This window comes from Triturus cristatus, chromosome 5_2, assembly GCF_964204655.1.
Source record: "Triturus cristatus chromosome 5_2, aTriCri1.1, whole genome shotgun sequence".
In the NCBI taxonomy this organism is placed as follows: domain Eukaryota; kingdom Metazoa; phylum Chordata; class Amphibia; order Caudata; family Salamandridae; genus Triturus; species Triturus cristatus.
This window is the reverse complement of record NC_140588.1, coordinates 868,892,162-868,906,993: the sequence shown is the minus strand read 5'-3', so window position 1 is coordinate 868,906,993 and position 14,832 is coordinate 868,892,162. Positions and strand designations below refer to the sequence as shown.

The window sequence follows — 14,832 nt, the reverse complement described above, 5'->3', positions numbered from 1 at the left end:
CAAGACTACCGACAACCGACAATACCCCATACAAGGGAAATAGAACACAGAAGGTGTGAATTTTAGCCGCTGATGAAGGGGAGCTCCTATTCTAATAGTGATAGCGGATAATTGGATCAAATATTAAGGCATTATAATCATATAGGCTGCACACAGGTCACCAAAACCTACAATATTCTCTAATGATCACAGTTGCAGCAAATAACGACTATAGAAGCCTCTCACAAATACCCACAACAAACAGAATGACTGAACTGTACGACACTAAATGGACACATTCACTACTGCCAAGTTGTCAAACCTGCTTCTGCCCAACTCCTGCCTGCATATGGCTAACTTTACTTGGCGCACACATTTTCTACATGTTGAGGATACTCTCTCCCTGGATCCTGGTAGTTCTTCATTGATCCGATAATTTCTTAGACTGTAGCCGATTGTTCTAAGTTGACTATGTAGCGTGCTTCACCTAACGTTAACGTATGGATTGGGTGCAATTTGTCACCACACATCGTAACAAATTGGGAAAAGGGTCTCTTAGTTCAGGTACCAGGCACCACGCATCTGTGCCAATATACACTTATATGCATGTACCTAGGAGCCCACACACCTAGAGCTGATAGCTCCTACCACGTGGGTAATGTGAGTTATAAATTAAATGAATGTTCACTTCTAGCATACTATTGTTATAGCTGACACAGTTGTCTTATGATCTTGCGGCCCTATGATACTTCTTTGAAGGTCCATATGTAGATATGCTTGTGTTTATTGAAATAGTTATGTCAGTTATATTAACTGCACTCCAAGTTGCCAAGCTACATCAGTCAGTATTCCACATCCTCAAGACAATACAATAGATGGCATCCAGAGCAATAAATAACTTTGTTTTAGCTAGTTTAACACTCTTGTCTCACAAAGACCCTTAGTTGGTTTAACTAAGTTTAGTTCCGTGGGAAGGGAAGCAATTCCCATGTATAACAGCGTCCCCGAGAGGGAAGTGTCCTCCTGCTTTCGCCAAATCTAGCGCTTCTACTGGGGGGAGGATGGGAGGGTTAGTGGGAGGGGAAGGGGGGGTTTGTATTTTTTATTGTTTGCCTTTTTTATCTTTATTGTGATTCTACACATAATTGTTCCCGTTTTCTTTTAACCAATGGCTCTAAGAAACTATGCATTCAGAAAATGGTTGCAGTAGGGAGACTCTTATACGCTGAGATTTCTCACTGTGTCCCAGCAGCTACACAAACCCCCGAGGTGACAAGCAGACCTAAGCAAAAAACAACTATCGAGATATCTGAAGTAGGCTCCTTTCGTAGAATACTGAAATACCAATCTATGTCTCTAAGATCCTAAAACTATTGGCAATCATTGTACTTCTTGATCATAGATTTCACTCACAACAATATTACATCCCCAACTCATCAAAACATTAAAATATTATCACTGAATGTTAAAGGCCTCAACCATCCGGTCAATAGGATTTTTTTTTTGTGACTGTATCCATAAACAAAAGGCAGACATAATCCTTCTGCAAGAAACTAAGCTAAATACCAACCTAGCTAACTCACTGAAAGGCCACCAATTTACAGATGTAGCATGTTTTTCTTCAATGGGCAAGAAAAAAAGTCTTAACACTGATCTCTAGGAAAGCCAGGACAGACTTAACCTTGCACACTGCCGACAAGCAAGGTAGATAGGTCATAACAAAACTAAGAATAACTCAGATCTTTACATAGTTAACATTTATCCCCCCACAAATGACGTCCCGGATTTTTGGGATGAAATTGGAGAGCAGATTAGCCGGATCCCCGACTCAGCCACACTCATACTAGGGTGGAATTTTAATCTCCGAATGGACACTGCCCTTGGTAGGAACTCGAATTGCCAGTTTAGACCGAATAAGTCGCACAAAGCACTCAAAAACCTTTGCAGTAAATTTAATATGATAGATACATGGAGGTTACAGAATCCAGCAGAAAGGGAGTACACAATCTATTCTTACCCACATAGTTCATACTTCAAAATAGACTATCTCCTGATTTCAGGAACTCAACTAGCAGAATTGACCAAACAACCATAGAGCCGAGAGTCATCTCAGACCACTCCTGCATAACACTAACTAATACAGACTCAACACCACCGCTAAAAGAACCCCTGTGGAGATTCAGTGATGACGTTTTAACCACAAAACAAAGAGTTATTGAAGAAGCGATTAAACATTATTTGATAGAAAACAAAGAAAACGAGACATCGCACATCACCAGGTGGGAGGCACTGAAATCCACGATTAGGGGAATTGTAATTAAAAGTAAATCAAACATGAAGGAAGATGTCAATTAGAAACTACACACCCTAGAGAAGGAAATCTCGGAACTAGAGAAGATTCATCTATCTAAGAAGGACTCGCAGACGCTAAGCAAGATACTAAACAAGAAATATGAATACTATTAAATTATTAGTACCAGAGCAGGGGTCTAGGTTAATAAACAAAAAAGCCTGCGTATATGCAAGGCCAACAAGGCTGGGAAATCCCTATCCTCATACCTTAAATTTAAAATGCAGAAAATCTGCATCAATGCTATTAAGGAAGACACAGGTATTATCCACACTAATCCACTTAAAATAGCTGAAATGTTCCAGGAATTCTACCAAAAACTGTATGACAAACACAAAACTGAATCCCATGAGGTTTAAAGAATTCCTAGACAAGATCTCCCTTAACTCCTTAACAGACCATGAAATGAGCTCCAGCAATGGCCCTATTACCCTCCAAGAAGTAAATACGCCATTAAAAAGCTAAAATCTGGTAAATCTGGTAACGCCCCAGGTCCGGACAGATACAATGCAACTTTCTTCACAACATTGACCTGCCACTTAAGACAACCTCTCTTGAACCTACACCACCAGTTTGAAAACACAGGCAAAATCACAGGCACCCCAGCAGAGGCAATCATAACAGTCATCCCAAAAGAGGGTAAAGACCCGCTCCTCACAGAAAATTACAGGCCAATAAACCTTGGCTGCAAAATATACGCTATGATATTGTCTCTCCGCCTTCAAAAACATATTAGTAAACTCAGCCACCCCTCGCAAGTAGGTTTCCTTAGACATAGGCTCTCTTGTGATAACACCATGATGTTTTGCCATGAAATTAAAAAAGCTAAGCAAATCGACTTCCCTACTGTCGCTATCTCCCTATACGCGGAAAAAGCATGCGACAAAGTTGACTGGGCTTTTCTGCAAATGATACGAGAAAGGTTTAACTTGGGTAACTCACTAATACAAATAATTATGGCACTATATCACGAACCTAGAGCCAAAGTAAGGGTGGGGTGCAGTTTCCTCTTTCCTTTCAGTACGACAAGGCACCAGACAAAGTTGCCCTCTTTCCCCGTCACTTTTCTTAATAGCTATAGAGCCGTTCCTCCAAAACCTGAGGGAAAACACAGAAATTCCAGGGATAGAATTTGGTAATACAGCTTTCAAGTGGCAGAATACGCAGATGATGTTTTGATAGTCACGAGAGAGGCTGAGACAGCTATACCGGCCCTTATGAATAAACATAATTTAACATATCATATTAAAAACACATAAATTCCTTTTTACTTGCCAAATAGCTGGAGCATCAACCTTTGAAAAACAGTAGCAGCAAAAGGCATCCGCTTTAACTTAAAACATCCTTACCAAGTGATAAAAGCTGCGTACTTCCTATTATCAGGATCTAAGAGAATCTTATATTCAGCAAGTGACAAATCGATGGTGGCAAACCATTTGGCACATTTACCCTAGGCTAACATTTCATTAACATACAAACCTATCCAGAACGATGATCTTATTAAGATGACGAAGATCCACACACAACTTGATCTCACCATTGCCCAGTTGTGCGATCTACTTTTGCTCAATCCATCCCAAGACTAAAAACCTTTTACAGCCGCGCGTAACTTTTACAGCGGCATGGTGAAACCATCCGGATGTATGTCGATCTCCTGTAGGTTATCTCCAATTATTTTAATGAATTTCTCCCACTGAAGGATGACTCAGAGTCAGCATATACTTTGAAAACAACAGCCCCAATTGTCATCACGCATTCAAGCCTATTCCTCACAGCACAACAGACACTGTGTTAAGTTCGCAGCAATGTCATTAAAAAAGCACACCTTCCATCCTACCGATCTCATTGACAGGGATTCTCCTGCCGCCGTAAATATGCGTGGTAGTGAAAGGTGAAACCTTACGAATATTTATTTTTGAAAATGTAATCTGTAAAGAGGAAACAGTTTTTGCCAATGCTCATGCCTCTCCATTAGATGGTTACAAAGCTCACTGTCTTACCATGTACTGTAAAGTCACCACCCTTCTTTAAGTTTACAGTTAGTGAAATACTGCACAGCAATAACAATAAAGTCAATGTTACGTTTCACTTATGAAATATCATGCATCTCCATTTATGGAAACAGTACTTTTATAAAAACAGAATGAAACAGATTTCGCGGTAGGTTCACTTCACCAAAACGGATTTTCATCAGGTAAACTTACATCTGCAAAGGGCGTGGCTCATATTCAGAGATCGCTAGCTTTGTTCTTTCCTACAAGTCTCTTGCCGAAATAAACTTAATATGGGGGCGACTGTTGATTCAACACGACCCGATTAATGTGGAGTAGTTCCGCCAAAAGAAGGCTGCCACGCAATGCAACCCGGTACTTCCATGACACACGTCATCTGTCACCCCTCCGTGTATTCCTTCAGTGTCTTGTGCATATGTACATCCCTCGCCACACTGCAGGTAGGTAGTTGCAATGGTGTCCCCCGACAAGCGCAGGACTTCAGGCACCCAACTCACAAAATTCCAGCAGATACACCAAATCCAGGCAAATGTACGAATCAATTGGTCTTACTGCCAGCAGAATAGTAAACATTCTTGGCTCTTCAGCTCACTAGTAGCAACCAAGTCTGCTGTGATGGAAGCCACTGAAGAGCGAGCTATTCCAGATGGAAAGCGATCATAACGGTGCCCAGCTCCTGCCCACTCCACTTACCGATTCCAAACGTTCCACTAAGAACCCAGCTATCTCATCACTGAACTCATCCATACAAACAGCTACTTACCAACGCTCTCACGCATTCTTGCGCTCTGAAGCACCACAACAAACACACTGAAGTTAATCTATAAATTCGTTTTAAAATAATTTAAATAATATCGATCTTTGTAATGAGGCAGCAACATTTCAGGCAAAGGCTGTTAAGAAACAGCAAACCAGCAAGGGAGACAGACACTGTAAAAATGTCTATTTTTACAAATGAGCACGCCATGCACCAATATCAACAGTCGTTCACTTTAACTACAATTAATGCCAAACATAATGTTTCAATTAGTAAGGGAGTAGACATGTCCAATCGTAGTTAATTGTTTTCGCAAGTTAAGCATGCCAGATAAGTAGGCTTTGCACATAAATCAGATACAAAACATACATTGTCTTTTGTTACACATGATAGTTTAAGTAAAATTCACAATCGAAAATGACTCACCATCATACGAATAACATTTTACAAAAGTGGAACCTGGAAAATACGAACGTTTCAGGAGAGAGCCCATAACGATCCAACAACATTGGTGCAATAATCCAAAAACACATTTTATAAGAACATTCAAATAGGACCAATGATGGACTGCGAAGCAAGTGAAAAAGATAAAGGCTTCTCCACCGCTCTGAAAACAACATTTTTGAAAGACTGTACACAGGTATAAGGAACTCTGAAACTGCAGAACACAGTGCCTGAAAGCAACTGACAATATTTCAGGGGTGAAAGGCATAATCATATGAATACAACACTAAACCTTATCTGAATTGCCCCCACTACTAAAAGTCTTAACTCCTTACCAAAAATCTCCAAAACTGGGACAGGTTCATGAAAAGCAAATGGGAGACCAACAGGTCAATGTGACAATTTGGGCACTTCCAGTGCATCTTTGACTATAAAGACGGGTCAGCATGATAAACAAGGGGTACAATTGCTTGCCAATCACAGTCAGTGATTAGTGGTTTGATAATGTCACTAATGTAATCACACCGTCACCTACGCCCTTTTGATTCAACACGCAATTTGAACCACAACATACAGGAAGTACCTGGCAGTAGTCATAGTTTGTATTCTCCTTTGGTTATGACCAATATGTTTCAGGTGCTTAGCTCCCTACAAGATAATGACTGACTTAGGCATAGTATCACGAGGACACAAAGGTAAAACCCTGATATAGGAAACGTGCTTAAGGCTGGCACGGTCTTGAATGATTTTGATCTGATCGGGTAGGATTCTCGTAATAGCAAGTGTAATTGTAGACTTGTTGATAGAATTGATAGTGTTAATAGTACCAATGGCAAACATAATTCTAATATTAGCCTTTGTTGTTCATATTCTGAAGGACTGGCTCTAGTACCACTAACCAAGTCATTGATGACTGCATAACACGAAATGTAGGAGGGTGCCAGAATAAGATGGGAATCAAGGAGCGGGCACGTACTATATCTGATATCGATGTCCTCTGCATGCAGGAAACATGGTGCGTAAATATGAGGTATGTAGAAGAGTTCTTCTCGCACTTCCCATGTGCTATACCCACTCTGAATTAGGAGATTGGGCCCTCTAAGGTTGATCCCGGAGTAGGGACAACCTTAATGGGCCACAGTGTTAGAAAGAAGTTGAAATGACAAGGCGGGCTCCCGGAGACACGTAAAAAAATCCTGCACATCCTTAATTGGAATATTTTGGGTTAAGATCTTTTTTAGAGGATGGGCAGGGATGAGATTCAGGCAAATCATTTGAGATAGAGTGCCTTCAAGAGACATGGGATGTAGAGGGATATTCTTCATTGGGGGGATTTGGTGCTTTTCAGGCGATTTGAAATAGCAATCATAAAAGCAACGGAAATTCTTCATCCATCATCAACATCTCCAACTAGTGTAGGTAACCCATTAAAAGAATTTATTATGTAGAATCACATGCCTAATATCTGCTTTTCTACAAAAACACTTACATATGCCTAAGCGATGAAAGTCGAAAAGTAAAGGAACAAACAATAATTAGACAAATATTTTTTGGGAAGCAAAGCTGTAAAACACTTAGCATTAATATAACAAAAAATCCAACTCAGAATATAACCATAGAAAGATCATTCTAAAGAAGATTAAGTGTTGTAAAAATACAGCAGCTTCTGAGACAACTGGAAGGCTAGACATTATTAGGAAAAAGTCTGCAATATTTACTTGCAACAAATGGAGTTGATCTACAAATTCACTGAGCTTGTATTGATGGCCGATGTTTGACCACTAATAACCAGTTTAGGGCATTCCACTTTGGCCTTTCCCTAATTAATATTGCTGGTTGGAAGATATTCCTTAATTTAGACTCTATTCGTCTATCAGTAGAGAAGGTCATTTCGCAAAATGATTGCTCTATCCGCTAAGCAAGAGTAGATTCTTAAGTTTTCTTAAGTTTCTCCCATACAAAGATTATTTTCGTTCGCAAACCACCAAGTACCTATATTTGAGTAAACCCATGGAACATGACCAGGGAAATGAAAACCTTTTCACATCGGTGCAGTTCTCTCCAGCAATCGATCCACTGTAGTTATGAGGGTATTTGGGTGTTTTCTACAGGTTACTCTGCCTAACGAATTTACTCCTCACCATCTTCGCAAAGTTGAATGCATTGCTAAAGGAAACCTTCTCCCAATGAAAACAGCCCCTGTGATAAGCCAGCATAACAAATAATAAAGAAATTGAAAACAAATCCTTTTATTTTGATTTGGGGCACACACGGTCAGAAATATGGTAAAACCATATGTGTTCTGAACAGCATTTTATCATGCTATAACTCCGGTATTTTGACTTATAACCCACTACTTTTGACTAACAAATCAAACTTCTGTTGAAAAAAATCAGTTGGCGTCTTGACCATCTTCTTTTGATTTACTTTAAACAGAGGAATAGGGTGTAGCAAATAAGTTCTCAGTAAGAAAAGTAATAATACATGATTCAGCTTGTGTTCAAGGATACTTGCTCCACGGCGGGGGTGTGTGGGGGGATTAAAATACTTTACTTGCCACTGTACTGAGGCTAGTTTCTAGCACCATTCCTACAAGGTTTTCTTTTGAGACTAATAATTTAAAAAGATTGATCAATGACTAGTAAATGACTGATGTCTTGATGGAAAAAGATAGCAAACATCACCAGATGAAAAATATATTGACACCTCTAAGATTCAGCACTACCTAAAAACAGAATGCACATCAGCATATTTCATCTCACAACTAATAACCATTACACTGAAGACAAAGGATTCAACACACAATTATTTGCTTTGAGAAAGAGTATTTACATTCTGTGTCACAAAAGCTTTTTTAATTGCAACAGTAGTGCTGCCTGGAATCTAACACATGGTGTGCAGATCCGTGAACTGACAAATCCTGAGCTTTAAAAACAAAATTGTATGACAATTAAACAAATGAATACAGCTCACCTTTAAATAATTAAGATGGTAATCCAAAAGAACTGTTGCATTTGTGATACTGTCCTTGGTTCCAACAAACACAAACGGTACTAGCCCCTGCAAAGGCAATTTAAAACATATATCAGTGCTAAACGGTCAAAACATATTTTTTCTAAAGTTAAATAGATAGGCAGAGATATAAAAACATAGTTAGCGGAATGTAGACAAAACACAGATACTGCATGAACTTAGATAACTTGTCATTTTAAACAATTAGTTACATGAAAACAAAAACATTCACTAAATACCTATACCGGTACTTTAGTTCAATAACATTCCTTTAAAATCAGCGGTTCTTTACCTTTCGACTTCTGTGGACCCCCACTGAATCTTAACTAAAATCCAGGGATTCCCACTGAGTCATTATTGGAAACCAGGGACCCAAGCCTCATTAACTTCTATGATTTGAACCTCAAAACAATAAACAAAAATCGAAAATCAAGTATACCCCAAACAAATGCCTAACTATTTTGTGTAATTTACAATCCTATAAAGAGTCTTCAAATTTTCAATTTTGTTTCTTGATTAGTAAAAGCTTTATTCATTTCATTTTATTAATGTTAACATTATTTAATTTTGGTAAACAGTTGCATATCCCCGGAGTAGGCCTTGCTGACCCTCAGGGGTCTTCGGACCACGTTAAGAACCACTGATTTAACTCAGCATACCTCGCAAACTGAAATTGGTGTTATAATGGAATATTATAAAATAAAACTGTTCTATATTTATAATACTCTGAAGCTTGGAATCCCTATGTATAAAAACTTGACTAACTTTATTATTGCACAGTTGTGTTACTAGCCACCTGTAGTAAGAAAACGACGTGCAGCTCAACTACAGTAACTTATGACTGTTGAGTTGTGACATCACAATGGGTGCTGCCGGAGCCGACACAGTGTTAACAGCAGGTCAAAGAGAAGAATTTAATTACAAGAACGGAGGCTACATTATGCATTATTCCTTTAATGCAGTCCAAGCAGCCGCTTACATCACAATATTAAAAGGTTCCAGAATAGAACAATAGCAACACATGAAAGGCATGAGCCATCAACAATCTGCCTCTTTTAAATGCGGCTCCAAGCAGATAAGTTAATTTTCCTCATTACCATTATTCATTTTTATCTCTATTTTGAAGTTCCCTTGTGTGTGGCATAACCCCACCCCCCCTTCCTACTGCCTCTATACCGATTTCCAATTTACAACTGCATTTTAAACAACGTAAATGAAAACTGACTTTTCACATCTTCAGATCAGTTTCCCTGACAAGAACAGATATGAGCAGAAAGTCAATGTTTATGTTATGAACAATTTTTTGTTCATTAAACGAAAAGAGTAATCTCTCTGCATGTTAGCAAAAATGTATAACTAAGCCCATTTATAAAAGTAACATATTAAACTGCATATATGTTTCTGCGAAAAAATAACGGTTGTTTATAAGTATTTTTAATTTAGCGCTACTAATTCCACATTTCGTGTACATATTTCCAGCCATGCGCTTTTATATCAAGGAGCAAGAGACCAAGGATATAAGCATTTTTTCGGAAAGGGTAGTTATATTGGTATGTAGTTTAAAGGATGGGTCACCTCGGAGTTCCATGGCCACATAAAAAACCTATGATTTCGACTCGTTCCTCTATAGACGAGGAGCTCTTTATTAATAAGCAATGTCCTTTATAGCAGATGGTACTTTAGTCCAAAAATGATTATACTCTTTCGATTAGAACACTGCTTTCCTTAAAAGCGATGCATCTCAAATTGAGTTATATTCAAATTGTAAACGATCAAAACAGTAAAAAAAAATAAAGAAAAACTGATCTACCTAATTAGCAGTTGATTACTTATCATAAAAAACATTAGGACTCAGGGAGTGACCTTTACAAAATACATTTAGGAGGGAAAATTGCTTCAACCCAAAATGACCACTGCAATTAAACTATTTCATCAGAAATACATAAAAACATTGGTGGAAACATTCAACCACAACTAAAGCAAAGCCAATCACAAGTGAAAACTATGGGACAGCTTTAGCTACACACCAGCCTCTTGTAACCATGAAAACTAATATACAATAATAATAATAATACTAACAGAATTTCGCCCATATAAGCCATTGCTTTTTTGAGGTGTCATTCATTTTCTAGGTCAGACACAGCACCCACAAAGTAGAGCAACTGGCCGGCCCGTTTCAGACAAATGCTTTGTTGTCAGTCGTTCACATTTCAATAGCCATTGGGTGTACATAGTGTTAGGCAGAGAGAGGGAGCACATTACATCAGAAACTGCATTGGTGCATTTGCAGCAAAAGAATGTGTTTAGGCTACAGAATGATCTCTTATAGACAGTCCTCTATGGAACTCCACAAACCTTTGAGGCTTCACGCACGGCAGTGTACAAGTGACCATGGGTTAGGCCGGTAAACTCAACATGATTCCCCTTACATGTATTAAAACTACAGCGCAGCATAGGGAGGAACACAGGAACAGTTCTTGAGGTTTTCTTAACCTTCCTGTGCCACTTAAGCTGTACTGAAGTCATTAAGGCATGTTTTTTCTTTGGTGTCTGGCATTTGTATTTGAACTTTTTCAGAAAACAGAAACTATGGTAACAGGGTGCAAAGAAGAAAAGTGTTGTGCCTTCAGCAATGCTCTTACTGTTGCATTTTCTATCTAACTGCAGATTCCTCATCTTAGGAATATTCCCAAGCACAAGGCTGGATCCAGAGAATTTTCCTTGCATTGATAGGGGGCGCCATGTGACTCCGTGATGACTCCGTACCACTCCAGAAGTAATGGTGCAGAGCCACATATAAATGTAACATTCAAGAAGAGTTGGGATAATAACCTAGAGGATCTGCGCCACCATAGGCAGGGCTTTAATTTAAGTTCAAATGGGCTAACCTATAGAAGGACCGTACCCCTTAAATCCACAGTATAATCAGGATCTGTAACTTGTAATATGAATTAGTCCCAGGTAACGTATAAATCCAATGTTGAATTTAAATTTAGAATTAATATTGAAGGCCATGAGTCATCAAATTCTTGTATAATTATTTTTTAAACTTGTGTCCCTTGGTGATTGCCAAACTCCAATTACACTGCTTGACAAGATATTATGGGTAGTGACCGGCCAACACGTGTTTCGCCCCATGTGGTGAGCAGGCTTGGGGCTTTCTCAAGGTTGGTTATACATTTCAATAGAACCCAAAAGACAAAGATTAGGATAAAAAATAATATGATACATATGGAAGGCAGAACATTGGTTGCAAGTAACATGGTAAAGACATTCAGGAGATTTGTTAAACCCAACAATTAAAGCATTAGAAAAAAATATATTCAACGATGATAAATGTAAATCATAAGACAACCATAAAAAAACATAAGGACGAACATAGAAACAGAGAAACAAAGAAAGAAAAATTAAATGAAATCGATGATCTGATCGTGAATCGTAGAGCGAATATAATTTTTTTTATTCATTTATGTGTATTTTGTGTATTTTAAAGCATAGTACACCACATTTCAACTGCCTCGGATCATATCATGTGGAGGAGAGAGGATGAAAGTGAACATTCGCATGCACTGAAGAATAGATGAACTTGGTAGATCTTTGGTGGAGAGGCCCTGTTTCAGGTGGATTCAACGGGCATAATTAGATTAATTTGGATGTTTTCATGGTGATGAGAGTTCGGTAATGAGGCAGTGTTATGAGGGGGGTGGAAGGTGAGGGGGGCTAGGAGAGTGGGGCCTACTGTTGGTTTGGCTAGTGGTTTGTGTCAATGATCTAAAATGCTGATGTCTCTCCTCCCCACTTACTCTGTAAAAGTAGCCATTTATATACGCTGATCTCCACAATCAGAGTCAAGAAATAAAAAAACGCCCAATATTTGAGGAGAAAATAATTTACTATTCTAACACCTTTCCTCCACCAGTTTCACATTCCTGTGTGTTCATGTTTAAAAACTCTCTTAACTAACCATTGTAATGCCTGCTTCGTGTTCCTTAAAATCAAGTGTGTTTGGTTCAGGTTGCCACAAGGCACCACATGGAATTTCCATGGGTGCTTCACTATCACAAAGCCCAACACAGTTTTAACAGTTGGGCCATGCTATACACACGCTGCATAGTTACAATAATTTGGGCAACATAATTTTTTTTATTTTTAAATCAGTGCCTTGAAGCCTCGGGACTCTCACTCTGATATCAGTTACTTCCTAAACGTTTGCTATTGTCAGTCACTATCTTATTCACACACACTTTGATTGTACATTTATTTTGCAGTCAGGTGAGGAGTGCAAGTTTATTTTACAAATCAGTGAGGGACCAAGAACTGTCAGAGCTTTTAATAATACTAAGGCCTGACACAACATTTCTTGCTCTATTAACGGCACACACTTTTATAAACTTTTATTGCGCTGAGTCATTTTAGAACATTTTAAAACATACCTGAGGTTTCATATGCAACTTTTACAGTTCAGTTAAGGTGAAAAAAGCTGGAATGGGATACGTGGTCAGTGTTCTATACAATTCTATTTACTATTTTATTAACCTGTTGCTTATTTATATATTTGACATGAGGGTTAATGTCTGCGGGGTCCTCTGGCAGAATGTAGCGCCTGTGGGTTGGCTCTACACATTCAGGGGTTATGGGGATGGGAGCGAATCACATTTTTTGTTGTTTTTCTGAGGCGTGATATAGACACGAATTTTATAAGGATCAAAACAAGAGGAGCAGGCAGGAGAGTTGGTTCGGGGTGGCTTCCATTTCAAGTACCTCACACTGCAGCCCTTTAGACAGCCTTTATGTGATGTATGCCCCATTCACAGCAGGTAAGTCTCCAGTCTGAGACACCCACAACAGAGGTACAAAGAGGAGTGAACTATCTGCATCTGGGTACAAACAGCCACAAAGAGAGTGTTCAGGAAAGAGAGAAAAGGCTGGCTTCACCTTAAGATCCCTTCTCATCCTGAAGAACAGATTGCAGCGTCCTCCAACTGCACCATCTGCCAAGTGGCAGTGCACCTAGTCTCTATAGGAGCCTTGTCTCCTTTGTCCTCAGTTTACTGTCAAGCTTTCCTCTTTCTTGCATCCAGATACATTTTCACTATCTGGGAAAACAACTTCACCTCCAACTTGTGCACAGAAACGTCTGGAATATCCAAATGGAACCCACAAGCTTGCTTCACTTATTTATACATATATTGCAAACGTCACACACACAACCTATACTTGGGCCAGATTAGGTGACAAAAAGAGTCTAAATCTGTTTGCGCAGTGGCAAGACGCTCTCAGCCAGTGCCAAATAACTAATTTTGAGTGAGTGAGTGAAAAAACCTATTTACAGAACAGTGAAGGAAGACCCTTAAATAAGAACTATTTTCTTTGTGCCAACTCCCATTCTGCAGCATACAGACCCTGTCCCAATGTTGGTATACTCTAACCTATGTTTAAAAGGATAGTCCTGGGCTTGGCACACAGCAGACTAGGTTATATGGTGTATACACTCAATATCACATGTTTAGCTGACTGCCCCAGATAGGTGCACTATGTATAATGGTGTTTCTCTACAGCCTACATTATCCGACTGCTTGCTAACTCAGAAAGCCTTCTCCCACTACACTCCTAAACTCTGCTTGAAAAATTGACTTTGATTACTCTAGCTTGATTTTTTTTCCAGAGTGACCCCTCTTCTTAACTTAAATCCTTTGCATAACCTTCTATTTATGAGAATAGCCTCCTCTCAGTCTCATGCCTGTCTGCCTCAATCCTTATTACAATTCTGCAATTGACTGATACCTCATTTCATAGATCACAACCTTTCCTCTTTAAAACCCTATCCCTGTCGTCTAACATTAACTAACCTTCACCAGCCTATCTATCTCACCAACCATTCAATTGAAACCACACAGCTAAATAATGAGCACACCTACCAGGCATTAACAGATCACAAAGTAAAAGGAGTAAACGCATGCAATTTTTCTTGAGAGCACATTAGTAATCACAATAACCAACTATAACCACTGGACTAACCACTAATCTTGGGTTCCGCAAGTAGCGTGTACTCGCCATAAAGCGCTTCAATGCCTCGTATGGGGTAGTAAGTGCTATATAAATCCAATTAAATTACATACAAGTTTAACCATATTTATAACGTAAAATAGTGGAACACTGTACACTGGCGAAAAATCAAGAGTTTCAGGCCAATAGAGTTAGGCAATGGTGCATGCATGCTGGTGTACATGCAATATACCATCAACAATATACATGTGTGATATACATCATCTAGTAAG

General features: G+C 39.0%; 1 protein-coding gene across 8 annotated transcripts in view; it reads right to left on the bottom strand.

Moving 5' to 3' along the window:
* Window positions 1–14,832, bottom strand: part of FMR1 (fragile X messenger ribonucleoprotein 1) — a 491,218-nt gene that overhangs the window by 165,647 nt on the left and 310,739 nt on the right. For all 8 annotated transcript variants that reach the window (XM_085607992.1, XM_085607991.1, XM_085607997.1 and 5 more), the window contains one exon: window positions 8,516–8,602. In XM_085607992.1, coding sequence (XP_085464118.1) covers window positions 8,516–8,602 — 87 coding nt within the window. The remainder of the gene's footprint in view (window positions 1–8,515; window positions 8,603–14,832) is intronic.